Source organism: Vipera ursinii (genome assembly GCF_947247035.1).
Source record: "Vipera ursinii genome assembly, chromosome: 3".
NCBI classification, from domain to species: Eukaryota; Metazoa; Chordata; class Lepidosauria; order Squamata; family Viperidae; genus Vipera; species Vipera ursinii.
The window spans coordinates 155,403,773-155,429,390 of record NC_139516.1 but is presented as its reverse complement, the minus strand read 5'-3'; the positions used below and the strand labels follow the sequence as shown (position 1 = coordinate 155,429,390).

Below are 25,618 nucleotides of genomic sequence, written 5' to 3'. Positions count from 1 at the left end.
ACAAACCCCAAGCTGTATTCTGAGTCTTCATTTTTCACAGTTTGCTCTGATTTTTAGAATAAGTAGCATACTCTTTAGCTATTTAATATATCTAGAGAACACTAAGCAGCATACATTTACAAGGCTGATGTTTTTCTTTTTAGCGTGAGCCTCTTTTCTGGACAGAGTTTAGCATTTTTCGCCCCGATGGTAACAACGATTAAAAACATTATAAAGTAAACTAAATCAAATGATAGCACTGAAACGCGTTTAGCGCTTTCTATGTTATCTGGGCTGTATTTCTTCAACCGCCAGCGGTAGAAGAGCATCCTAGCTAGCGCAGATGGCTCCTTCCCTTCAAAGGAGAGCCTCGCTTTGAAAGAGGCACAGCTATAATTACAACCCCTTGGTTGGTTGACTCTCAAGTTTCGCCTCTTAGGCTCTCCCTTCATTCATCCACGCCTCCCTTCACTTCCTGGGTTCCTCCGTGCGTGGCGACCAATAGTGCCAAGCCGAGTGGTTTGGAGGCCGCCGATTGGCCTTCGCGCAATTCCAAAGGGGCGGCCTTAGCAAGAGGCTTTAAGCTCCACGCTGGGTGCTCTGTCGCCTTTTCTGATCTTTCCACTAAGACATACCTACTACCGCGAGGGGTTGGTCCGCCTGCGTAGGGGCAGCGCACGGTAAGTAGCAGACCCATCGGCCGCGAATGCCAAGGGCGAAGGAAAAGCAAGGTGGGCGCCGGCCGCAAATGTCGGCGTCCCGTTCCCACCTTGCTTGGCCCCTTCATTGCCAAGTTGGCAAAGTTTGCAGGCATCCCGGCTGCTTCCCGCTCGCTCCCATTTTCCCATAAGGGGAGGCAGCGAGGAGGAGCCGCAGGGGATTTGTACCCGCCAAGCCCCCTCCTCTCTCCCCCCCCCACGCTCGGCCTCCTTCCCACCCCCAGACCTTCTGCATCCGCCGGGCAAGGTCGGCCATGGCTGTAGCGCTCACCTTCTCTAGAGCCTGTAAGGCTTTCCTCGGTCGTGGCTTCTGGCCCCGGCACTGGAAGCCAGCCCTAAACCGCAAGGTGAGTAGGAGGAAGCTGTAATTCGCTTCGTGCATCTTGGCCCTTTAGCTGCAACGGCATCTTTCCTCGCCTCGGTCGTTTCTGCCTTTTGCTTGAGAGTTGCAAGTCAGGAGGGAGGGACCAAACCAGGGCCCTTGTTTTCCTTACGGCTCATGTGGTCATGAGGAAAAAAGGACCTTTTTTATTTCCTGCTGTCAGCTACAGCTCTCTCTCTCTCTCTCTCTCTCTCTCTCTCTCTCTCTCTCTCTCTCTCTCTCTCTCTTCCCCCCCCCCGCCGTTGGATTTAAGATCCCTAAATGCCATGTAATCTGGTTTAAAAATCAGATAGTACTATAAGGGGTCCTTGGTGCTCTCTGAGCTTGCTTGTTTTCTTGCAGATGTTTTATTGCCCTAATTAGGTAACGTCATCAGTGCTAGTAAGCTGTTTTGCTGTCAGTTTGTAGATACAGACTGACAAGCAAAGAGCACTCATCAATAATGAGTTCTTCATCTTGCATAAAAGATAAAATATATATTTTATCTTTAAATCTGTCAGTTGAATGTGTATTAAAAAAAACTAAGCTTCTGTTCTTTAAAGCTAAGAGATCTGAAACCAGGCCACATTTAATATGAAAAAAGACTTTCTTGTTCTATATTGATAATTAAAAAAACTTTTGCTGTTTTTGTTTAAGTGTGCATTTATTAAAGTGAAACCATTACACTGTGCTGTATTGAGTTGATTCATATTTATATGTTAATATTTTCACAGTGTTAGGATGTGCTTGAAAGATGTCCCATTTCTTTTTTTTATTAAAAAGTTTTGTAATACATTTTATGTTTAACAACCCAAAAAAAAGAAAAAAAAATCTCCCAACCCCTTCCCCCCCACCCTCTTCCCCCTCCTGTCCCATTTCTTATCTGAAATGGTGCAGGTTCTCCTGCTTTAGTAGGGGGCTGGACTAGAAGACCTCTAAGGTTCTGTTCTGTTCTATTCTATTCTATTCTATTCTATTCTATTCTATTCTATTCTATTCTATTCTATTCTATTCTATTCTATTCTATTCTATTCTATTCTATTCTATTCTATTCTTCTCTCACACATTGTATTTATGGAAATCTTTGGTTTCTAGAGGACTAGCATATCTGGATCATTTTATTGGTCATCTAGATTTTTGCAGTCCGGATCTGGTAGCACTGGGATTCTAGACAGCATGTTCATCTTAAATGTACTCCACTTTTCTGAAGTGAAAGGAACTGAAAAAGGCAGGCACAGCCACACACCTCTGTGTATTAATGACTCACCTGTGGAGATGGTTAGCAGCACATAAAATTAAATTATATAATATGTGTGTGTGTGTGTGTGTATACACACACAGTTCTTTTTCATAGATTTCCTGCAAGTGCAAATTTATTTCTTTTTCCTCCAGGCAGTTCCTCTTTCTCATTTTTTCATTAAAACAACATTGTGAGGCTGTGAAATAGTAAAGGGCCTAGATTCTGAAGATGTTTTTGTTGTTGTTTCTGCAAAGGCTGAAATATAAATAAAGATAAAGTCCTATTGAATTCAGCAACATTTACTTCTGAACAATTAAAAAGAATGTCTTTCAAATATTTGATACTATGACTATCTTTTCCTGCAACTCATCTGTGTAAAGCATTGCAAACTGATGTAGGTATCAGCCAAGCAGTCAAGGAATGCTAATTGCAGACAATTAGTTTGAAGATGCTCTTATTAAAAACTTATTAAAGTAGATTAAACCTGAAGTGTGGAATATATTTCTTCATTCTGAAATTGTTTCTCTATCAAAAAGTGTGATGTTTTTATATCTGCCAAACATGATGTTGTTACTCTTACTATATTTTACCCCATTTTTTAAATATAAGACCAGGTAGTGAACATACCTAATATACCTGCTTCCAGGGTTCTCCACAACAACCTTGTGGGATAAGTTTAGAGAAAGGCTGGCCCAAATTTACATGGGGAGCTGAAGGAAGGTCTAGATCTCACAGTCTCTGGATGTCTAGGCCAGCACCACCACCACTACACCAAATTGGCTATCACATTTATTTATTTTATTTATTTTAATCCCATTTATATCCCGCCCTTCTCTGAAGACTCAGGGCGGCTTACAATCTAAGCACAAATCAATGTGACTAGCAAAATTCTAGTAATGGAAAATTGGCTACATTTTTACCCTTATCTTATGGATTCCCATCACATTTTTGTGGAACTAGTTTTTCCGTAATTTGAACATGGTACAGGCCTTGGATCTTAATGTTTCTCTTGCATGAATCACCATGACCAAGTTGACTTTACCTGGGAGTGGCAAGGATCACTTAACAGGATCACTTGAGCCTCCAGCCACAATAATGAATCCAGGAGCAAACTGTGAGTCTCTTCCATCAGGATGAGAATATCCTGTCCAGAGCAGACAATTCTCCTAATCAGTGACCTTCATCCAGGTCATCCCAGAGTTCAAGCTCTGGTTAGGTTATGTATAAACTCTTCAGCTGCCAGAGGGAAATAGAGCTGGGTTTTGAGTAGGATCTGTGAAGACAATAAACAGGATGGCCTTTGTGCAAATTCTCTTTTCTACCTCCTCTTGTTATCATTGAAACTGCAGATCTGTAAACCTTTAAAATCAACAGCTAATGACTTTCTTTGTATTGCTTTTTCCTGTCACAAGACTTGTGGCATTACTCACAGGATTCCCCTTTAGTGAGTCCTCATGATTTTGCTAAATCTGCTGAGCTGCAAGATAGAGCTAGGCAGAATATAGAGCATTAAAAAGGAAGAATCCCAAGTGAGACAGCCTGTTGCAAGAGTTTAACATTCTTTTTCCTCTCTCTCATTTTTTTTTAAAAAACCCACTCTCTAGATTTCTCAATCACAGTATTTTAACCAGAAAATGGCATCTGCTCTGGAATCTCTCTTTGAATATGTGGACAACCATCAAGACCTTTATGTGGAGGTATGTAGCCCTTTCCAGGACATAAACTCTTTTCTTTGGGATTGCAAGATTGTGTAACTATACTGTTCCTACCTTGAACAATGGGTATGGAACAGTCATGACAAAGCAGTTCTCAGCTAATCTTAGTTGATAACATAAAAGAAGAGTTACTCTATTTGTTCCAAATCTTTTGTAGGCTTAGAATAAGATTTAACTCTGGACTTTCCTTTGGAGAGCCACTCAATTCTCTCATTGGTTATTATGGTGTAATCTTGTGACTCTGGAGATGTGTTGGAGATGTAATTAGTCCACTCTCAAAGTTAATGGGGCCAAGAACAAATTAAAGCAGCCTTCCCCAACCTTTGCGGTTTGGCAGCCCAGCTGGGATGAAGAGGGGAACAGGGCCACCACTTGCACAAGCTGCACACACGCACACTCCGGCCAACCATTCATGCAGCCCAATTCCGAATAGGCCATGGCCTAGTAGTGGGCCCGGCCCAGGGCTTGGGGGACCCCTGAATTAAAGGACCTGAGTCTTAAGTTTCATGGCAGCATCAATGGTATTAAGCAAAGAATTGAGAAAATGGAGCTTTTTTTAGTTTTGAACTCTTTTATGGGGAGTGAGATGGAAATCTCTAGCCAAAATGGAACATCATTTAGAAAAAAAGACAATAAGATAGCTGACTTCATCTGCTGGAAAAGCTGTTCTTCACCATTCTGTTGGTGAACATTTTCTGAATGGCACCATGCTGCTTCAGATTAATAGTGGATGTGATGTGTTTTACGTAAGAGTTAAGTCAGAGAGTGGAGATCTAAATCCTGAGGGAATGCATTCCATTCCACAACTGGGGAGCAGCACAGAAGGGCCTCTCTTGGGCGCTAGGTAAATTACCACCTAGCACAGGGGTGTCAAACTGCCGTCACATGGAAGCCGTGCCCACCCCATTGCCAGCAATGGCAAAACAGTCCCGATACGTTATGTGACGTCGTGAGTTTGACATGTCTGACCTAGCAGTTGGAACATCTTTAAAAGAATCACTCCTGCAAGTCTTAAGGGTGAACAAGGTAGTCAGCCCTTGGTGTGAACTCAGCTGTAAAAGATTGCTGATGTGTATGGAGGGCTGAAGAATAGGAGGAATAGGATTCTGTATTACGACCATAATGGAAGTCTATTTGGAAGGTTCATTTCTGGAGCTGTAACTTTACTTTGCTAAAAGAACAGAATCTCATTTTGCCTCGGTTGCAAATTTTTTAGACTCATAACTAAGAGTTACAACTATTCTTTTGGTACCACGAAACAACTTTTATTGCATTAAGGTAGGAACAGCCTTTCTCTTGGTCCCCGGAACCAAAATTGTTTGCTAGTTTAGCTAAGGGGACTGTGTTGAAATATGTCATTACTGGGCTCAAGATTAGCTGAGTGTAGAAACCGCTACAATTCTGCTGCAATGTTTATTTATTTATTAAATTTATTTGCCGCCCATCCCATTTTGAAGCGATTCTGGGTGGCTCACAGCGTTAAAAGCATTAAAACCACGAGATAACTATTTCTAGAACGATTAAAAATGGAACTACAATCAAAAGGTAAAATTGTCAGTTAAAAGATTGGTAGGGAGGGAGAAGCATGCACAGGAGAGGAGGTGGGATCTTAAGTTATCAATCACCTCCAGTGTGATGCTCCCTCATCGGGGTTCCAAGCCATCTCACAGAGCCAGGTCTTCAGGCTCTTGCAGAAGGTCCGAAGGGTGGGGGCCAATCTCACCTCAGCAAGTAAGATGTTCCTTCAAAGGGCAGGAGCCACAGCAGAGAAGGCCCTTCTGTCCCCACCATCTGGAATTTCTTGACTGACAGGGCCTGCAGGAAGCCTCCCCTACATTTAACAGTCAGTAGGAATCCTTGCTGATTGTGATTTGTAAACATTAGGCTTTGGTACAATAAACAAAAGAAAATTTTGGCTTTCTGTATTCATTACAGAATATCCGTAATTTTTCTTAACGAATCTTATCTCCACTAAAATAATAGCCAAAGAAGATGACCCTCATTCACTGTTTCCCCCCCTTCTTCCCCATCATGCTTGCTGTTTTCTAAACTGCTTGTGAACAGCGACTAGCTCAATGGGTCGCGATACAGAGCGTGTCGGCATGGCCGGAAAAGAGAGAAGAAATCAGGCGGATGATGGAAGTTGCTGCAAAGGACATTGAACGGCTTGGTGGCACAACTGAACTGATAGATATCGGAGAGCAGATGGTAAGAAGAAGGGTCCTTATCAAGGAAGTGTTGGGAGAGCAGAAAGAGTTACTTCTCATAAGTAAAAAAAATAAAAAGATTCCATCCAATTGAGCTCAACTTGTGGCATGTAATATAGCTCAGTATGAAAATGGTTTGCCTTCGTGTTCTTCCAGCACAAACTTTTGACCTTCCAGTCTAATCTATATCACTAGGATTTCCTGATGGTCTCCATTCAAGAACTATTTAGGACCAAAGTTGCTTAACTTAACATACCGGTAATCTGCCTGTTTGTTTTGGAACTCTGCTGAAATTGTCTAGAGTTGTACTGTTTTTAGATAGTCATATTCAGGTGGCAACTAGCTTGCTTTCTGCTCTTCGTGCCTCTAGATCAGGGGTAGGCAACCTCGGCTCTTTTGTGACTCATGGACTTCAACTCCCAGAATTCCTGAGCCAGCTTGGCTGGCTCAGGAATTCTGGGAGTTGAAGTCCATGAGTCATAAAAGAGCCGAGGTTGCCTACCCCTGCTCTAGATGGAGAAGTGCTCAGTGGGGAAAGGAAGAGGCCTTTGCATTTAGCAGTGAGGGAGAGTTTGTATTTGTGAAAGTGTGAAGAGAAGTCAGCATGCTGGAATTTGCAGTGCAAAAGGGGAAAGTCTCTTTACGTACATACTAAAGAGGGGGAAGACCCCTCTAGCTCAGGACCCAGAATACACAGCGGCTTGTGGGGGCAAAAATACTGCCCTTCCTGGTCTTGTCAATGACAGGGTGTGATCTTCCCTGTCTATCTTTGTGCTGCCATCCTGTCCTCTCTTGAGCCTGAGCTAATTAAGCAGTTTCGGTAGGCAGACAAACAGGTGTGCGCTTGTAGGCAGTTTCTCTTTGAAATGAAGTATCTGATCTCCAGTGTCCCAAGTTCAACCTGTTCTGCTGGGTAAAATCTATCTTTCCCCTCTGAGGACAAGCCCAGTCCTCGTTTCTGCCAGTGTTTGAGTCAGCATATTGGCAGTGGAGCATTATTGTGATGTGGCTAAGGGTGCTCTCTCTTTAGGCTTTTATGGCACAATTCCCTGGCCCTTTGCTCCTGAACAGAGTCTCTAGATTAGACTTCCCTACTCTGGAAGAACTTCAGATGGCTGGGAATTCTTGGAAGCAAAGTCTACACATGTGGAAGACACCAGTTCGGGGAAGGTTTAATGGACTTATAAGTTTTTTTTCCCCGACCACACAAATGATGAAAGAGAAAGAAGGAATTGATGCTCTCTCTCTCTCTCTCTCTCTCTCTCTCTCTCTCTCTCTCTCTCTCTCTCTCTCTCCCTCCCTCCCTCCCTCCCTCCCTCCCTCCCTCTGACATACTATTAGTAAAATGAATCATTGTGTTGTTTAAGAGACAAAAGATTAATTTTTCTAATCTTTTTGTCTCTACAAGATGTAGTTTTCATAGAAATGAGACTTCCCTGTATTTCTTAGTGACTCTGCCTTCAGAAATAATATCTCAATTCCTTGATAACCAGGCTAAGCCAATACTCAGTATCCAAGACAATGATACTGTTAGCATGTTCTGCACTTTTTTCTTGTCTTAAAGAAAGGGAAGCTATAATAATAAAAAAGTGTGGTCTTGACATCATTGGATTGGGAAGGACCAGCCTTTTCTTTATAGTTTGTGTGGATTTGAAGAAATGAAGTCTGCCTGACACATTATTCAGCTTTAAGAAACCCAGTTTTACTCATCCTTAACTCATCCTTCAGGTGAGAAAAATAACATTGAATTTGTAGACATTTTAAAGCAGGGGTGTTAAACTGCCAGCCCACAGTTGGAAGCTGCGCCCAGCCCAGCTCCGGCAAGGGGGGGAAAAGTTGTGATACGTCGTGACATGTCACGTGACCTGGTGAGTTTGACACCCCTGTTTTAAAGAATGTGTGCCAAGATTGATGTGCCTCCTTTTGTCCCTCTTACATATGTGAAAAGACAGCACCCTGAGGTCATGTAAAAAAATTTGGGAAGATGCATGTGTGCTATGAGTTTTACCCCCATGCCAAAACTTTCGCATTTTACTTCTTTTACAGTAAATATTACACAGTACAAAATAGTTTTACAAATAGCTATTTCTCGAATAGCTCTACCCTGACACCTAGTGTTTCTACATTACAGTTGTCTGAGAATAAAACAATTCCTCTACCTCCAATAATTCTGGGCAAACTCGGCTCAGACCCTTCCAAAAAAACTGTTTGTGTCTATGGTCATTTGGATGTGCAACCTGCAGCTTTAGAGGATGGCTGGGACAGCGAACCCTTTGTTTTGACAGAAAGAGAAGGTAAGTCTTGTCCATACCTGGCATGTGCTTCTATAGGTCAAATCTTGGGAGTAAATTTTGAAGCTGCTCTCAGGTTGTTGCTTTCAGTTAGGTTTTTGAATTGAGTTCTCTGTTTACTCTTTGCACATAACCTGTAACCATGCCCAAGTTGTGACCGAAGTTACATAAACCAGAGACAAGGCTGTCTTAATTGTGTTTATTTAAATAATTTATTTCTTTATTTAAATTATTTCTGTAGCCTTAAGGCAATGATTCCTGTCTCTCTGAAAATTGGACGCTGTCAGAATCCATTTATATCCTATTCATAAATCTCTATATGTATGTTCTAAAATCTTACACCCCCACTGGATTCTGCCATTTCTCCAAGGAGGACAGAAGATGTTAATTGGCCATCTCTATCCATTTAATGCAAGGTTGTTTATTCAGTCTGCCTGCAGGTGTCATCAGAGCAGGGGAAGAACTTTTGAACTGAGAAGAACAAAGAAAGGGGGTGGGGAGAGATCTGGTTTGTATCTCCAATTAGAATCTGAAAGGGAGGAAGTAAAAGCATGGAATATTTCTTTTCCCATGGAAGGTTTTGACACCTGAACTTTAATTGATCCAGGACTGACCAAATGGACTGAGGGGAGGGGGGTTTCACTCAGAGACAATTTAAAAGTACCAATCTGTAACACAGTTTCAGATCCTGTCTAGTATTTCCACTAACAATCATGTTTTAGTAAAAGCTCCTTCTTGGACAATCCTGGCTCCAAGAGTTCTTTCTTTCCTAAGACGTGGATTGGGGTGGGTCCTGACAGACACAATGCGCACAGTAGCTGCTTAACTTTTAGAAAGTATAGGTGGTATATTTATGATTATCCAAATGCTGCTAAAGTACAGCATCCAGACTCCTTTATCATTATTTGTGCTCGCTGGAGTTGTTGCACTGGGAGATCCTGGGAGATCCGGAAGGCCATTCCAAGTCCAAATTTTAAAGGTTATGTACTACTGTAAGTCATAATCTTAGAGGTTAAATATCTCTTTAGCACACTGTGACTTCTTTCCAAACAAACTTAGATAAATTTGCTTTGTGGCCTGGCTTATGTAGGCTTGTAATAAATGTTGAGCATGGGCAACCAAAAAGATTTTAGAGCAGTTTTATATAACTGGGTTAATTCTTCTACACGTGTTCAACTTGGGATGAAAAAGGAAAATTCACTCTGCAGAAAATACAAAAGTAATTATAGTCCAATAAGCTGCATCTTTTCATTGGAGTTATAGATTTTTTTTTGTATGATCCTCAGGGATTTCCAGTCTTTATATTCATGTCTGGAGCTTGGAAAGCACGTAAGGGCTGCCATGGTGGTGAATGGGACCTTTCTCATTCATAAAACAGCTGTAATTATGGGTATGAATAATTGTAAAAAAAAACCTACTTGGGTGGGCAAGGGAGGTCACATTGGTATCTGTAGCCCCTCCATATTACGTTCCATGCTGATAACGTGCTACAATTGGGAAAGTCTGCCATATGTCATAACTTGGCAGCCAAATCAACCCTCTCCGGTGGACTAGCTTCTGTAATTCTCAGCCTTCTTAAACTTGCTGGTTGAGAATAACAGAAGTTGAAGTTTTCATTTCCTTCTCCTTTCTTTTGAGATGTGGATGAAAAAATTCTTGCATCCAGTAGGATGAATAAAAAAATATTACAGTTGGTAATGGAAAAATTAGGCATAATCAAGATTTTGCAAGAAACATGTTTTTCCTTTCTGCTATCCACTTTGCGCTCTCAGCTGTCCTCCTTTGGTTATTCCATCCATGCCCTTTTGTCAGGAGAGTAAGTTCTATTGCTGTAGCTGAAATGATCTACCAGCTGGTCAACCTTTTGAGGAAAGCCAAGTCAGCAGACGGACTCCACAAGGACTACTGATGTTCTACTTTATTGTTGCAGAGTAGAACACCAGAATCTTGAAAGTCTGACAAAGATTGTGTGTCCCTGCTCTTATACTAAAAAGAAAATATTTTAAAAAATAAAATAAACTGAAGCGGGTTGTAGGAGCGCAAACTCTCTAGCATAGTGGTGATGTAGCATATTGGGTCAAAAATTAAAATTAGGGAAGGAATAGAGTATTCTGAAGAAGGTCATATTAAGCTAACTGGCATCTTGATCATGTAGGACAGGGGTGTCAAACTCAATTTCATTGAGGGCCGCATCAGCATTGCGGTTGCCCTCATGGGGCCGGGTGGGTATGGCCAGGATGGGCGTGGCCTACTGGGTGGGCGTGGCTAGAGTACGTATGGCCTACTGGGTGGGTGTGGCCAGCTCTACATCGTTTGCATCAAGGGTGCCTATGGGGGCCTGGGCAGGAGTGGGACAGATCTGGGGGTCTCTGGCAAGAGGAGGGTCTCTGGGCCAGGGCCAAGGCAGTGGGGGCCGTTCCCTCACTGTTTCCAGGATGGCTTCACGGGCCACATGAAACCACTTCGCGGGCCGGATCCGGCCCCCGGGCCTTGTGATTGACATGTCTGATGTAGGATAACACTTCAGTTTTCTACCCCATGCCCTTAATTGTTTTTTCCCCAAACTTGATACTTTCAGCAGTGGAGAAATGTATGCACCTTGGCTTTCTTCCTTGTTATCCAAGCTTATCAATTAACTGCAATTTCATTCAACTCTATTTGTTCTAGTAATAGATAAGTTTATGATTTCAGATCAAATGCTGTTGACTAAGCAAATGTTTATCTTTGCAAGCAAGCTAAATAGAAACCTTTCCAACTAATATGCTTTTTTCCCCTTGAGCAGTGAAATGTTACATGGTGGTTTGTCATTAAATTCAAATAAGGCTTTTAAAACTTTAAGAAAGTGGATTGTGGAAAATCCTGTCCTTGAAATTCAGTTTAGATGCATGGTTGCTAAGATGAAGCTCAGTAATCGGTCTCTGATGAAATGTATAGTCCTGTTTTTCTAACTGTTCAAAGGGCTTAGCTCAGGTGTAAGAATCCTTTTCATTAATGGATTTTTTTTAAATTGCAAATGGCCATGGGGGCATTAAACTGGACTTGAAGCTGAACAAAGTTTGTGCACCGGCAGGTCTTTTGATCTTCAAGATGCTGAATGTGTATGTAGCTTTAATAGGAGAAGTAGGAATGTGTAGGTTTTTTAACAATCTTTATATAATTTAGTATCTTGCTTTAAAAGGAGAAGTAGGAATGTGTAGGTTTTTAACAATCTTTACCCCCTTAAAATTAGGACCAGAGAAAAATGAAAATCCTGGTTTCTTTCTGTATATGATGAAATCTTTGCATTACCTCCTTCTGTTGCAGCATTCCCTTCCCTAAATGTTAAGGGCAATTCTCAGACTCCAAAAGACCACTTGTCTTTGGCTTAAAAGTAGGGTGTTGTGACAAAGGGGTTGTTTGTAACCAAGATCTCACTGACCTCATTAATGTGCCATATAGCCATTTGATACTACATGTATGGATATGGATGTCCTGATGCCAAAGCATCCTGGTTTGGGTATCAGAGACAAGATGGTCTAATATCTAAAGCTAAGGTAGAGCTGCAAGATGTTCAGACAGTGCCAGAATGACCTGAGCTTTGCAGGCTGTAGCTTCTCATGGCTGTAGAGATAATTCTGTTTAATTGCAGCTTGCTTTAATGTGTTTAGGGAAGCTGTATGGCCGTGGATCAACAGATGACAAAGGACCAGTGCTAGCTTGGCTGAATGCTCTGGAGGCTTATCAGCAAACCAAACAGGTAAAGCTGAGAGTCCCGTGAAAGATGGTAAAAGCATAAACTCCACATTTGTACCAAATCACAGTAGCCATCAGGAAAGATAACAATATAAAATGGCTGAAATGGTTTTTTAACCAGGTCATAGGAAGGTTTGTGTGGCTGGACAACTTCCTAGTGGCAAGCTTTTTGTGTTGTGGCAGATTTATTTATTTACTGAAATTCTCTCCCTCTCTTCTTTGGAAGCCTAGAGCAGGGGTAGGCAACCTTGTCTCTTTTATGACTCGTGGACTTCAACTCCCAGAATTCCTGAGCCAGCCATGCTGAGGGGAAAGAGAGATGTTTCCAAGCTGAGCCATGCTGCCTCAGGAATTCTGGGAGTTGAAGGCCACAAGTCCTAAAAGAGCCAAGGTTGCCTACCCCTGGCCTAGAACAGGATAAATGCCCAACTTGTTTGCTCCGTTCCTAGTGAAGGAAAAGAACAGTTTTTAGTGACTCCTAGCATTTTTCAAACCCCAAACAAATGAAAGGGGCCAATTGAAAAGGGTTCCATCTTTTGGATTACAGGGCAAAAGATGAAAAGGTAATCAACTGAAGAAGGAAAATTTATTGCCAAGCTTTTTAGTTAAGATATGAGAAGTTTCGAGTTAAGATATGACAGATTAGGAGAAGTAAGTTATCGTTAGTTAAGGTATGACAAATTATAGGGAGCACCCATAAGAGCCTTGGAGGAATCTGCTCTGGCTGAATCTGCTCTGTCTCATTAACCTACAGTGCAATAGAAGGGCTGCAGTTAGTGAGTCCAAGAATATTGAAAACTATTGACTGGTCCCAAGTCATGTGCTTTTTATTTTGCCTTCCAGTTGCAGCCCCCATGGGAGCAGATGAACAACTGCTCTGCAAAAATATTACCAACCCCCAGGCTTTTCCTTTTTCTCCACAATCCTAAAGAAAGAAAGCAGGCAGGCACTATATGCTGGAGCTTTGAAAAAAAAGTGATGCTGGATGAAATTGTTCCTTCCTCCATCATTGCTCAGATCACTATTAACTTGGATTAGAGGCATACATTATTGCATTCAGTGAAAACAATTAGTATTGAGGGGAAACTGCTTCTGACAGAGAAATATGCAAAGGCTGATTTAGTTCACGATCATAGTATAAAAAAATAATAATCTTCCTTTAACTTTTCCTGCATCTCATTTTGAATTGCAATTTCCCCCCACACACATACAATACCTCCCCATGCTGTTTAGAAAACAGTTCATACAAAGTGCCAGTAGCATGACTGAAAAGTTTTAATTTGGCCCTGCAGCAGAGTTCTCCAACATGGAGTCTTCCCAAGATTTTTGGAAGTATTTGATGGGCTCTAACTCTGAAAATCGTAACACTCCCAGCTTCTGTTTCACTGTTATGGTTTTATCCTGTAGGAAATCCCAGTCAATGTCAAGTTTTGCTTAGAAGGTATGGAAGAATCTGGTTCTGAAGGCCTTGATGACTTGATTTTTAAGCAAAAAGATACTTTCTTCAAAGACGTGGACTATGTGTGTATCTCTGACAACTACTGGCTGGGCAAGAAGAAGCCCTGCATCACCTATGGCCTCAGAGGCATCTGCTATTACTTCATTGAGGTAAAGAACTAAGAATAAAACAGCTAGTTAAGATGACAACCGTTATTAGGTTGGCCTTTGTATGCTAAGCTGAAAGACATCCCATTAGTGTGCATATAGGATTGTAGTCTTACTCAACCACTGAGTGCTCAAAGTTTCAAGAACTGTTTTGGCACACTGGTTATCTCTTTGAAAAGGAGGATGCAGAAGGCAACTGAATGAAATCTTGTTTCTTGTCATGGCTTCACAGTGTTATTTATACTGTGTATATATTGCTGCCCATATACCTTTCAAACTTAAGCAAACCTCCTGGAAAGTTCTTATATCAGAGGTGGGAAGCGTTTTGGTGTGTTATGGAGCATTTCTCTTCAAAAGTAATCTGTTGCAGAGGTCCACTCTGATGGGCAGGATCAGAGCCAAAAACAAATGGGCCTGCTCCCCTCTTCTCTTATTCCCTACCCATTGGGCTGTTTTGAAAGGACCAAATAGTTCTTCTCAGAAGAAAATGCCTATGAAAGGCCTGAAATTAAGTTGCAGGTCATATGTAAGTTGATCGAAGCTTGTCTGATTCTAGGGATGTAGGTTGTCCACTCCTGTTTTTAGGTACAGTTAAATTCAGTATTTAGATGCTTGTCGCACTGAAGACCCCAGTTCAAACTACCACCTTGGGGCTTATTTTCATGACATTCTTGCTTATTAATTATATGGCCCAATTATATGTCTGTCTCTCTCTCTCTCTCACACACACACACACACAAGAAATACTTTTGGATGTTTCAATCTTTACTCCAACACTAGCAGCTTTGCAGAAATGTATATTTGACTTGCTCTCATCCTAAAGAAGATACTGAGAATTGGTTGAGTTTTCTGAAGCAATAGTTCCATAATTCAGTTTGCAAGTCTTCCTAAGACTTGCAGCAAAAATCCTTGCTACAGCAGCTTAGCTTAACCTTAAAGATGTACTATAAGTAATGCCTGTCAGTGAGCCTCTTAATGGGCCTTGCTTTTATCTTTTCCTATAAGGTGGAATGCAGTGACAAAGACCTTCATTCTGGTGTATATGGCGGCTCGATCCACGAAGCAATGACAGATCTTATTGCTTTAATGGGTAAGGGCTGTTTTAAGGGAGCCTTGTATATTAAAAAGAACCAGAACTTTTAAAGATCAGTCATCTTCCAGTCCGTCTGCCTTCTGACACATGTGAATATACCTCCCATAGTTTGTAGCCTCCCTCATATTAACTATTGCAGGAGTTAGTAAGGTGGTCATGCTTTAAGGGGAAAAAAGAAATAGCCCTGACTCTCCCTGAAAACTTTTGATAATGCCAGGTTAACAATTGATGGACTAACCAGAATCTTAATGAGAGGGTAAAGATCTCATTGAAGGACAAAGATAACTGCAACATTATTGGACCTAGAAAGCACAGATTTATTAGCCTACTAAATGCTGTTTCAACTTATGAGGTGGTTGAAGGTAAAATTTGAATTCTATTAGCTTTTCCCAACCAAGGTGCTTTCCAAATTTGTGGCTTGTGTCCCAGAATTCCCCAGTCTATATGCCCATTGCCAGATACTTTAAGAATCTTAAGTCCCCATATCAGGGGATGCCCAGATGAGGGAAAAAGACTTGAATAGAGTAATAGTGATGCAGTTATTAGGCATGCTGGCTTCACTGAGCCCGGCAAATCATTTTTCCCTCTATTTGCTAGTGTGGTTCTCTCTTCTCATCTCTGCTGCTTTGTTTCTTTATTGTTTGATGAGCAAGAGAGTGATACTGGCTCTGGTGAGAGCAGATCAGGATTTCAGTGGTTTGCGTCAAACTGTCAGATTCTGTTTCCTAGCATGCAGCGCGATTCCTTTGGATCGACTCCGCATGCACTTTACTTCCCCGTCAAAGGCGTGTCAGCTTATCATAAACGTGTACACCAAAAGCCATGGAACAACCTCCTGTTCCCACTTTACCACACTGCTCTTTCTGAGAAGATGCTATGAGTACATGACCCAAGAGCTGGATTATTCAGTTGCTTAGAGACATTTTGGCTTTAATTGTTACCCCAGTGGTCATCCTTTCCGTCTTCTGGAATGACCCTGAATTGGCCTGGAGGAAGAACTGACACTTAGATTGATTGATGTTTTTGTCAGATATTTCTTACCTTCAAATAATCAAGGCAGAAAGGAGTCGGCTTTGAGGAGGTTTGTGTGTGTGTGTGTGTGTGTGTGTTCTTGTATCTTTTAAAGTTTTTGAAACCAGACGAACCAAGGAAATTTCTGCTATCTGTCTTTGCCCAGAAGAGAACCCTTGATCTTCACCCACAGCAATAAACTCAAGCCTCCTAGAAATTAGTAACTAGAAATATCTGGCTGGGTGACAGCAAGTTAAGCCTTGAAAAAATTGATTCGGCAGAGAGAATTTTGTGAGGCAGCAGTTGCAGCAAAGCTCTGGTGGCTTCCGCCTCTGGACACAATTGACTATATTCTAATATTGGGGGAAAGGAAAAAGAATTATAGTTCCTCTTTCTGTTTAATTAAAATGATGACTTTGTAATAACCTTCGGAGGGTTTGCCAGGAGGAGGCTTGGAGCTAAGAATGCAGCCTGGGATCTAAACTGCATGTTCTTTGGCTTATAAAAGAAGGGTGCTCAAAGGACAGTCTTCCTTGGGTCTAGGCTGAGCCTGACCCAAATCCTTTCCCTGCTTGAATTGGCTATAACAGGGGTCTTCAAACTTAGCCCTTTTACGACTTGTGGACTTCAACTCCCAGAATTCCTCAGCCAGCATGCCTGGCTGAGGAATTCTGGGAGTTGAAGTCCACAAGTCGTAAAAGGGCCAAGTTTGAAGACCCCTGGGCTATAAGATGGATCGCTCGGCAGGCAGGGCAGTTCTGAAGAATTTTAAAATCTAAATCCTAGCTAAAAAGGGAATGTTTGTTTTTATCAGCAGCTTTTGTGTAGATGCCAGTCTGCCTGTGGTGCAGCTCTTCTTCTTTGCCATTTTCTTTCCAGCCGCCATTTCAGGATAATAAGTAGGAATGCAGTAAGGAAATAAAAAGCTTTGAATATCAGCCACTTATCACTAGGAACAAGCTTGTCGGGCTGCCTTTAATAGCATATGGCTCTTTCTTTACAGGCTCCTTGGTGGATAAGACAGGAAAAATCCTCATCCCTGGCATTTATGAGACAGTGGCGCCTCTGACAAATGAGGAAAAGCAACTTTATGACAAAATTGACTTTGACCTAAAAGAATACGCAAAAGATGTTGGAGCCGCAGAACTGCTCCATGACACAAAGGTGGGGTGGATCTTCTTGTCAACTTTGTAAGGAAGGAAAAAAATATGTTGTGATGCATCACTCTCATATAGTGTAACGCTGCAAAATTAAGAGTACTCCGGTTAGTGTTTGTAAGGTATAAGGATGACTAAACTAGGCTTGTCCAACCTGGTAGCCTTTAACTGTGTTGAAATGCATCTTCCATGCATTATCATCCAATTCTGGGAAATTTAGGTTGTGCATCCGAAAGGCCTCTGGTTAGAGGAAGCTTATTCTGTTCTGTGGATAGTGGATCTGGCAAGACTGTCCTCTCCAACTCCCTCCCCTCAAACACCCAGGTTTGTGGAAATGGCTGCTATATTGCGCTCCACATAATTGTTTTGTCAGTTCATTTTGATGATTAATCAGCATGCTTGTCACTTGGGATAAGGTCACTTTCAACTCTGAGGCATGCTTCTGAAGACACATGCATAAGATGGTGTTATTAATCTCAGATTTCCTCTCTTGTATATAATCCATCTTTTAGACATTTGACTCCTCTTTTGATTGGGGAGGGACGTGCATCTGGAAGGCCTTTCTAAATTATTTCTGGCAAGGGTGCTTTTCTCTTTCTGATCTGAAGCAAAAAAGATGTTTTGGTGCAGGCATTCAGCTTAAAGAGGAGGAATGCCTATTTTCCTGGATTTTTGGACCACAGGTAGCCCTCGACTTACATCTACAGCTGGGACCAGAATTTCTATTTGCAAAGCAAGGCGGTTGTTAAGTGAGTCATGGCCTATTTTACAACTTTTTTGCCATGGTTATTAAGTGAATCATGCAGTCATTAAGCAAATCCAGCTTTTCCCATTGACTTGGCTCGTTGGAAGTCAGCTGGAAAGATTGCAGAGCATAATACCATTACCCTGGGATGCTGCAATCATCACAAATGCATGCTGGTTGCCAATTGCCTGAATTTTGATCATGTGACCCTGGGGATACTGTGAGAGTCCTAAGTGTGGTTGCGAGTCACATTTTTCAGTGCTGCTGTATCTAAATGAATGGTTATAAGTTGAGGAGTACCAGTAGATGACCAGTCTCAAGAAAATATGTGTTTGAATTAAACAGGCAACTGGACTTCCTTGTTTTTCTTTGAAAACGTTTCGCTTCTCATCCAAGAAGCTTCTTCAGCTCTGACCCGATGGTGGAGAATGGAAGGATTTATACTCCTTGCAGAAAAGCTGGTCATTTTAGATGCAAGGAATATAAATCCTTCCATTCCCCCACCATCCAGTCAGAGCTCAAGAAGCTTCTTGGATGAGAAAGGAAACCTCTTCAAAGAAAAAACAAAGTCCAGTTGCCTCCTGAAAAAAGCACCTTTGGGACAACCATGACCTGGATGACTGAGACATTTGAATTAAAGAGGTGCCAAGAAGTTATAATAGCATTTTATTGACAGCTTAATTTCACCATGTTATTTCCTAAAATTGCACAGCTACCCTGAGAATCAGAAAAAGATGTAGCTTCTTGAAGAACCCATTGGCAGATGTGGCACGTGCATTTTAATCACTGAAGTTTGACAAACAGTACTACATGTATGATAAATTCAGTAAGAAACTATACATACTTAGTGATTAAAACAGACATAAAAATGGGAGGAAGGAAAAAATGAGGTCCATGTGCATAATCATGTACCAATATACAATCAGTTCAACCCTTAAACTTATTATTAAATTTGGACCATAAAAACACAATTTTGGCACGTTGATCTAAAGAACAGAAGGTAAAAACATGTTCTTTTACTAGATTAATATTAGGCCATCAGAGGGGAATACAAATATTCCAGTTCTATCATTATCCAAGGTAGCTGCATGTTCATGGTTTATAGTTTTGCCTTGAATCATTCTGCTATAAATAGACAATGGATGCCTGACTCTGTCTCTTCTCTTTAATGTTTTTTTATAGGAAAAGATTTTGATGCACAGATGGCGGTACCCATCCTTATCCCTTCATGGAATAGAAGGGGCTTTCTCTGGATCTGGTTGTAAAACTGTGATACCACGAAAAGTGATCGGCAAATTTTCAATCCGACTAGTGCCAAACATGACTCCAGAAGTTGTGACTAAGCTGGTATGTGTCAAGGACAATGAATAAGGAAACTCAAATCACAATTAAGAACACTGTGTGTTAACTACATCAGCAGAAGCCAGGATTAGGGCTATGCTAGAAATCCCTTCATTACGGTGGCAGACTGTTTTTTTGGGGGGGGGTTTCCCAGTTTAGTTGCAGCTTTGCAAATACTTTTTGATGAATGCTGTGTAGCATCCATTATTTGTAAAGTTAACTCAAGCACTAAATCAAAGCCTACATGTGAGAGAAGTAGGCAGAATTGAAAAAGGTCCCATCTCAGCTTGTGATACAGAAATCCCAACTTGAACATTTCCTGCCCCATAAACAGTTTTTGATTTTTAAATCATCTTCCCCCCACCCCACCCCACACAATTACTGCCTTTGGCTGCAAACTGCTGTGAATCTGCAGTTAGTTGCAGGGCCATTTAGCATGTGCCCTGATATTGGTATGGCTGTAATTCAGACTTTGCCCGTATGCAAAAAAGGATTGAAGTACATGAAGTACGTGATTGTGCATGGAACACCTTATTTATTCAGATGCAGGGAATTGATTTGTACTGTAGCCTTAAACAGAGTTTCTGCATAATTGACCAACAATTTTGTTCTAGCTGTTTTAAGTAACCAGTTTTTAATCATTATTAAAGGTTGAAGATTACGTATCTAAAAAGTTTGCTGAGTTGCACAGCCCCAACAAATTCAGCATAAAGCTGGGCCATGGTGGAAAACCTTGGGTGTCAGATTTCAATCACCCCCACTATATGGCTGGCAGAAAAGCCATGAAAACAGGTCAGTACATCTTTCATAGTTTCTGTCAATATCTTAATCAGAATATGATCTAAGATACCTTTTGTGTTTGACCTGTGTCATGATAAAAATGTAGATACTTTAGAGTGGCAAACACTGGTCAGTTTTCATGAAAATCAAGCTGGAAAGTGATCCTTGAAAAAGATAACAGATGATGGGTATTGTGTTACTGCAATGCCAACCAGCTGGAAGATAATAAAGGGTTAGCAGGTACACGAGTGACAATGCTTTTTCCCCCAACCTAGATACCAGGATATACAAATTCTTTTAGTCCTAGGCAGTGTTTTTTTTGTAAAAGAAAAAGGTGCCGGAACTCACACATGTCATACAACCCGCCTTGCCTACCCTACAAGGTTCCATCCAAAAAAGGTGCCGGAACGCCGTTCTGAGCGTTCTATGACAAAAAAAGCCCTGGTCCTAGGTCACAGGGGTGGGGAACCTTGGCTCTTTTATGACTTGTGGCTTATGACCTATGCTGGCTCAGGAATTCTGGGAGTTGAAGTCCACAAGTCATAAAAGAGCCAAGGTTCCCCACCCCTGTGACCTAGGAGCACAGCCAAACTTATTTTGGGTTGTCAGAGTGAAAGCCCCAAACAGCTGGAAGCTACCAAGTATGATAAGGGGGTTGGTAAAGAAAATGAAGATTGCTCTTAACCTTCTCCTTTATTTTTCCTAGTCTTCGGTGTGGAGCCAGATCTGACTCGAGAAGGAGGGAGCATTCCTGTCACACTGACCTTTCAAGAAGCAACAGGCAAGAATGTGATGCTGCTTCCTGTTGGGTCTGCTGATGACGGAGCCCATTCTCAGAATGAGAAACTCAACAGGTAAAGCACATGTATTGTCTGTCATTATGCAAAGTTGCAGCTCTAGATTTAACTCAAAGGCTGGAGATTTTCCACTTGTATTCTAGATTTTGCTGGGATTGCTTGGGTTTGGTTTTGTTGTTGTTGCTGTTGTTTGGCCTCCATTTAATACCAGGTGTTTCCTTTCCAGGTACAACTATATTCAGGGAGTGAAGCTTCTGGGTGCTTACCTTTATGAGGTTGCCAAGTTGAAGGACTGAATCTGAATCGTTTTTGCAAATTGTGCTTTGGAATCTGAAAATTCATCAAAGTATATTACTGCAATCTTGAAAAGTGCACTATTTTGTTTCCCTTTTGCCCAATCTAACTAATGCCAATACGCCTGGTGGAATATTTTGAAACTCAGTACAGAGCACTTTATACAAACATGAAAGTTGCTGCTGATTTTCTTCCTTTTCCAAAAATCATGTGCTCTATTCAGAGCATTATTCCAATACAGCAACTCTCCAATTTACTTGCCTTCCCTTCCAAACAAAGAAAGGTGTGAGTGGAATCTGGAAAACTTCTAATGTAATCTAAGCTAAGAAAGCAGCAGTAAATGATTAGTAATGCCTCACATTGACTTTCCCCCAAAACAGAATCTGAGCCCAATTCTTTGATCTCAGTGGAAGAAAATAATAACTGTCTTACTTGAATTTGCAAAATCAACAAGCCCTTCTCGAAGGATCCAAAAGGAATGGAAATATAGATACGGGTGGTAAAAGAGCAAAGAGCCCCCCCCCCCGTGGACTTGTAGTTGCTTATTTGCAGATTTTTCCAGGCTGTGCAGACATCTCGTGATAATAATAAATTGGTATTTTTCTACAACATTCTTTGTACCCCGTGTGGAAAGGCTGCTAAATAAATTCAACGTTGATCTATCAATTCTGGTAACATTTATTGCTTAGACATTGAAAGTTTAAAGTATTGGTGATTTCCAGCTTTAAGAAAGCGGGAGGAAATAGTCTCAATTTCCACAAGAAATCAAGACTCCAAAACGTCATGGAGTTGGACTAGAACCTTGGTAAATTCAATATGTATGGACCAACTCCCAGATACTGAGAGTTGAAGTCCACACATCTTCACTGGACTACAGGATGCCTCACAATTACACGCTGCCCTCTCCTTTTTGATATGGTTGAAGAGTGATAGCATTTTTTTCAGCTCCCCCTACAATTTATTGCAGTCAACTCCAGCTGTCTCATAAGTCATAATTTGAAATTATTTTAAATTAAATTCCACAGTGGAAGAACATTTAAGCCACCTTTTACAGGCAGCATTCACATGTGCTAAGCCATGGGTTATTGGAACAGGAACCAAGGAAAACATTTTTTAACTTGATGCAATTTATAAACCCAGCTTTATTCATCTACTTTAAAAATCTAAAATAACAAAGTATGGTGTAACTTTTTCCCACAGGGATTTTAAGTGTTCCATTCTTCAGTGTAAGATCAAATCTATTATGGTCATAGACCAGCATAAAGAAAGTGGGTTACAGTAATTAAAAAAGCACAAAGGTTACATTAACAGTAAAAATAAACATCTAACAAATTTTGAAAAACTAGAAAATATAAAATATATATGAATAAAAAAACAAAGTATATATAAAATGATAATATAAAATAAGGTGTAGGAGCATTAGATGGCTGTACGGAAGCATAAAAAGTTAATATGTGAAAGATATCTTTATCTTTTATCTTTATTATATTTGTATACCGCCCTTCTCCCGAAGGACTCAGGGCGGTGAACAGGGCACATAAAAATACAAAATACAAAAATTAAAAAAATTAAATAAGAGCCCGAGCTAAAAACAGTAGAGTAATAAAAATCCCCAATAAAAACCCCAGCACATCCCCCATCAGGCCAGGCCGGCTTGCTCAAATAGGTAGGTCTTCAGGCCGCGTCGGAAGAAGCGAAGGTCGGATGCCATCCGGAGCTCAACCGGCAGCTGATTCCGTAAAGCCAGAGAAGGCCCTCCCCCTGGGGGCCACCAGCCGACATTCTCTGACCGGTGGCACCCTGAGGAGGCCCTCTCTGTGGGAACGCACAGGGCGGAGGGAAGTTGACGCCGGCAGCAGGTGATCCCCGAGGTACTCCGGACCCATGCCATGTAGGGCCTTGAAAACCATTACCAAAACCTTGAACCTCACCCGGAAGACAACTGGTAGCCAATGCAGCTCGTGGAGCAAAGGTGTAACATGGGAGTACCAGGAAACTCCCAAGACAACTCTCGCGGCTGCATTCTGTACCAGCTGGAGCCTCCGAGTGGTCTTCAAGGGAAGGCCCATGTAGAGAGCGTTGCAGTAGTCCAGACGATCGGTCACATATATCAAGTTCCAGAGAATATGTTGAACTAGGTCAGGATTGAAAATAGCTAACTTGACTGCTGGTGTGTCACCACCTCTCCTGGAATAAACCAAGACAATTCTTTATATATATATATATTTTAAAAAAAACCCAGTTCAATTGTGTGATGCTATGTATTACATAAAGAAATGTCAAACAATTACATAAATGAAATATGAGTAAAACAAACTCATTTTTGGAGGCTCCAGAGGCTGTACAAGAACACGACTCTCTCACACAACTTCTGTACAAGAAGAGCACACACCGTTCTCCTACAGCCTCCAAAAATCACACTAGAATGGGGGCTTGTTGGGAATAAATGCTGATGTGTCACCCAAAACATCATGGCATGTCACCTTTGACGTGTCATAGGTTCACCATCACTGAGCAAGGTGCTCATTAAATCTACAGTGCGTTATAGCAGGGTTGGTATCTGAAAGTAGCAAGGAGATATAGAATTGTTCTGTGTATCCTGAGTACTTATGCTCAGTAATAATGATGAGTAATGGTGAGATTTTTTTTTTAAATTCCATTTATATCCCGCCCTTCTCCGAAGACTCAGGGCGGCTTACAAGCTTAGCAGTAGCCTTCATTCTATGTATATGCCTGCTTATTAGGGCTTTCACACACACACACACCCAAGCGGCATTATTACAAAGTCAGCTTAATTGCCCCCAACAATCTGGGTCCTCATTTTACCTACCTCGGAAGGATGGAAGGCTGAGTCAACCTTGAGCCTGGTGGGATGCGAACCTGCACTAATTGCAGGCAGCTGGTGTTACTTAAGGAGGCATTAGTTATATTAGATGAGGCTAATATAACTGTTTCTGCAGTACAGGCACTAGAGAAGCATATGCTGTATTGTTTGTGTGTGTTTCTGTGTGTACAGCAATATGCTGTATTGTTTCTCCAGAGTCTGGGGCATTGGGTCTTGGGGTAAGGAATCTTCCTATATCGGTCTTCAAGGACAGCTGAAGGGTCAGTGTCTATCTCAGTTATTTCATAAGTTTCAGAATAGTTATGAGCAGGCCAATGAAAACATTTTTGAATGCTAGGTTGCTATTTTCCCTGGTTTCCATCCACGTTCAATTATAACAACATAAAACAAGCAATTAAGGAATTTCAAAGCGGTGGCCAGATGGACAATCAAAGGGTCGTTATTTATTTGGAGGCTTGAATCACAGCATTTGGAATAATGAACCTTTGTCCTTAAACTTGCTGTCCATCATATTAAAAACACAAAGATACAGAGGGGGGGGATGTTGCTTTTATAAAAAGAGCTGCAAACTACAGAAAGGAGCTTGAACTAACAGTGTTTCTGAGTTTGATGGGAAAAGAAGAAACCTTATTTGCTGTCAGAATTTTTAGCATGGTAAGCCTTCTTCAAATTTTAAATGTGTCTATTATTGTAATCATACTGCAAAATGTAGATGTACACCTTCAAATGATCTCAGATGGACTAGCTGCTTTAATCAGAAGGCATTCAGTAGCACAGTTTCAAACTAATAGACTTTATTAAAAGTTATTGTGAACTACAGCTCACTTCTAATTTTTGGCTAATGTGGCCTAATACATCTGTCCTATAAGTGTCTACTTAATTCAGAATAGCTATCATTTTGGAAATTTGTACTTATTTTATTCTGTGTGCTTAATGCAAATGATCAATGCCCAAAGTGCAGACAGGATCATGTTAAATTGTAATATGTTAACTTGTAATATGGTATATATTATAATAGCTTGTGTAAATAATAATAATAACAATAACAATAACAATAATAATAATTGATCAATAATAATATTTTGGAAGGGACCTTGGAGGTCATCTAGTCCAACCCCTGCTCAGGCAGCAAACCCTATACCATTTCAGACAAATGGCTGTCCAGTCTCTTCTTAAAAACTTCCAGTGTTGGAGCATTCACAGCTTCTGGAGGCAGATTGTTCCACTGGTTAATTGTTCTAACTATCGGGAAGTTTCTTCTTAGTTCTAGGTTGTTTGTGTCCTTGGTTAGTTTCCATCCGTTGCTTCTTGTCCTGCCTTCGGGCACTTTGGAGAATAGCTTGATTCCCTCTTCTTTGTGGCAGTCCCTAAGATATCCAATGTGATTTGCCAGTTTATTGTTTCGTTTTGCTAGTTTGTTAGATCAGGGATATCAAACTGGCAGGCTGCGGGCCGGATGCATCACGTACAAGCCATGTCCACCCCGGCTCCACAAAGGCAAAAAAATGTCACGATATGTCACGTGACACGATCAAGTTTGGTACCCATGATATAAACAATTCCTATCACTGTAATTTATTAAATCACAATGGTTCAATTTGCCTTTGTACAGATCCAATTAGAAATAATACTGCTTTACCATGTCTTCCTCTGCTTTATATCTGAAGAGAGAAGCAAATCCATCTATACAACTTCATAAGATAAGA

The 25,618-nt window shown here is 41.1% G+C and overlaps 2 protein-coding genes across 3 annotated transcripts in view; both read left to right on the top strand.

The window, feature by feature from the left end:
• The first annotated feature begins 556 nt into the window (after positions 1-556).
• On the top strand, positions 557-21,725 carry CNDP2 (carnosine dipeptidase 2). Of its 2 annotated transcripts, none has more exons than XM_083359965.1 (12): positions 557-659; positions 3,904-3,996; positions 6,079-6,222; positions 8,353-8,515; positions 12,160-12,248; positions 13,652-13,852; positions 14,855-14,939; positions 16,957-17,117; positions 19,038-19,202; positions 19,847-19,988; positions 20,683-20,830; positions 21,000-21,725. In XM_083359965.1, the coding sequence occupies exons 2-12, from the start codon at positions 3,934-3,936 to the stop codon at positions 21,067-21,069; spliced, it is 1,431 nt and encodes a 476-aa protein (XP_083216091.1). In that variant the 5' UTR covers positions 557-659; positions 3,904-3,933; the 3' UTR covers positions 21,070-21,725. The 2 variants fall into 2 exon arrangements, with proteins under 2 accessions (XP_083216091.1, XP_083216090.1); XM_083359964.1 differs by lacking the exon at positions 557-659 and adding an exon at positions 931-1,045.
• A 2,808-nt stretch (positions 21,726-24,533) lies between these two features.
• The window catches only part of CNDP1 (carnosine dipeptidase 1), a 43,455-nt gene continuing 42,370 nt past the window's right edge, over positions 24,534-25,618 (top strand). Inside the window, exon 1 of the mRNA XM_083359966.1 lies at positions 24,534-24,566. Within this exon, the coding sequence (XP_083216092.1) occupies positions 24,564-24,566 (3 nt within the window). The 5' untranslated portion in view covers positions 24,534-24,563. The remainder of the gene's footprint in view (positions 24,567-25,618) is intronic.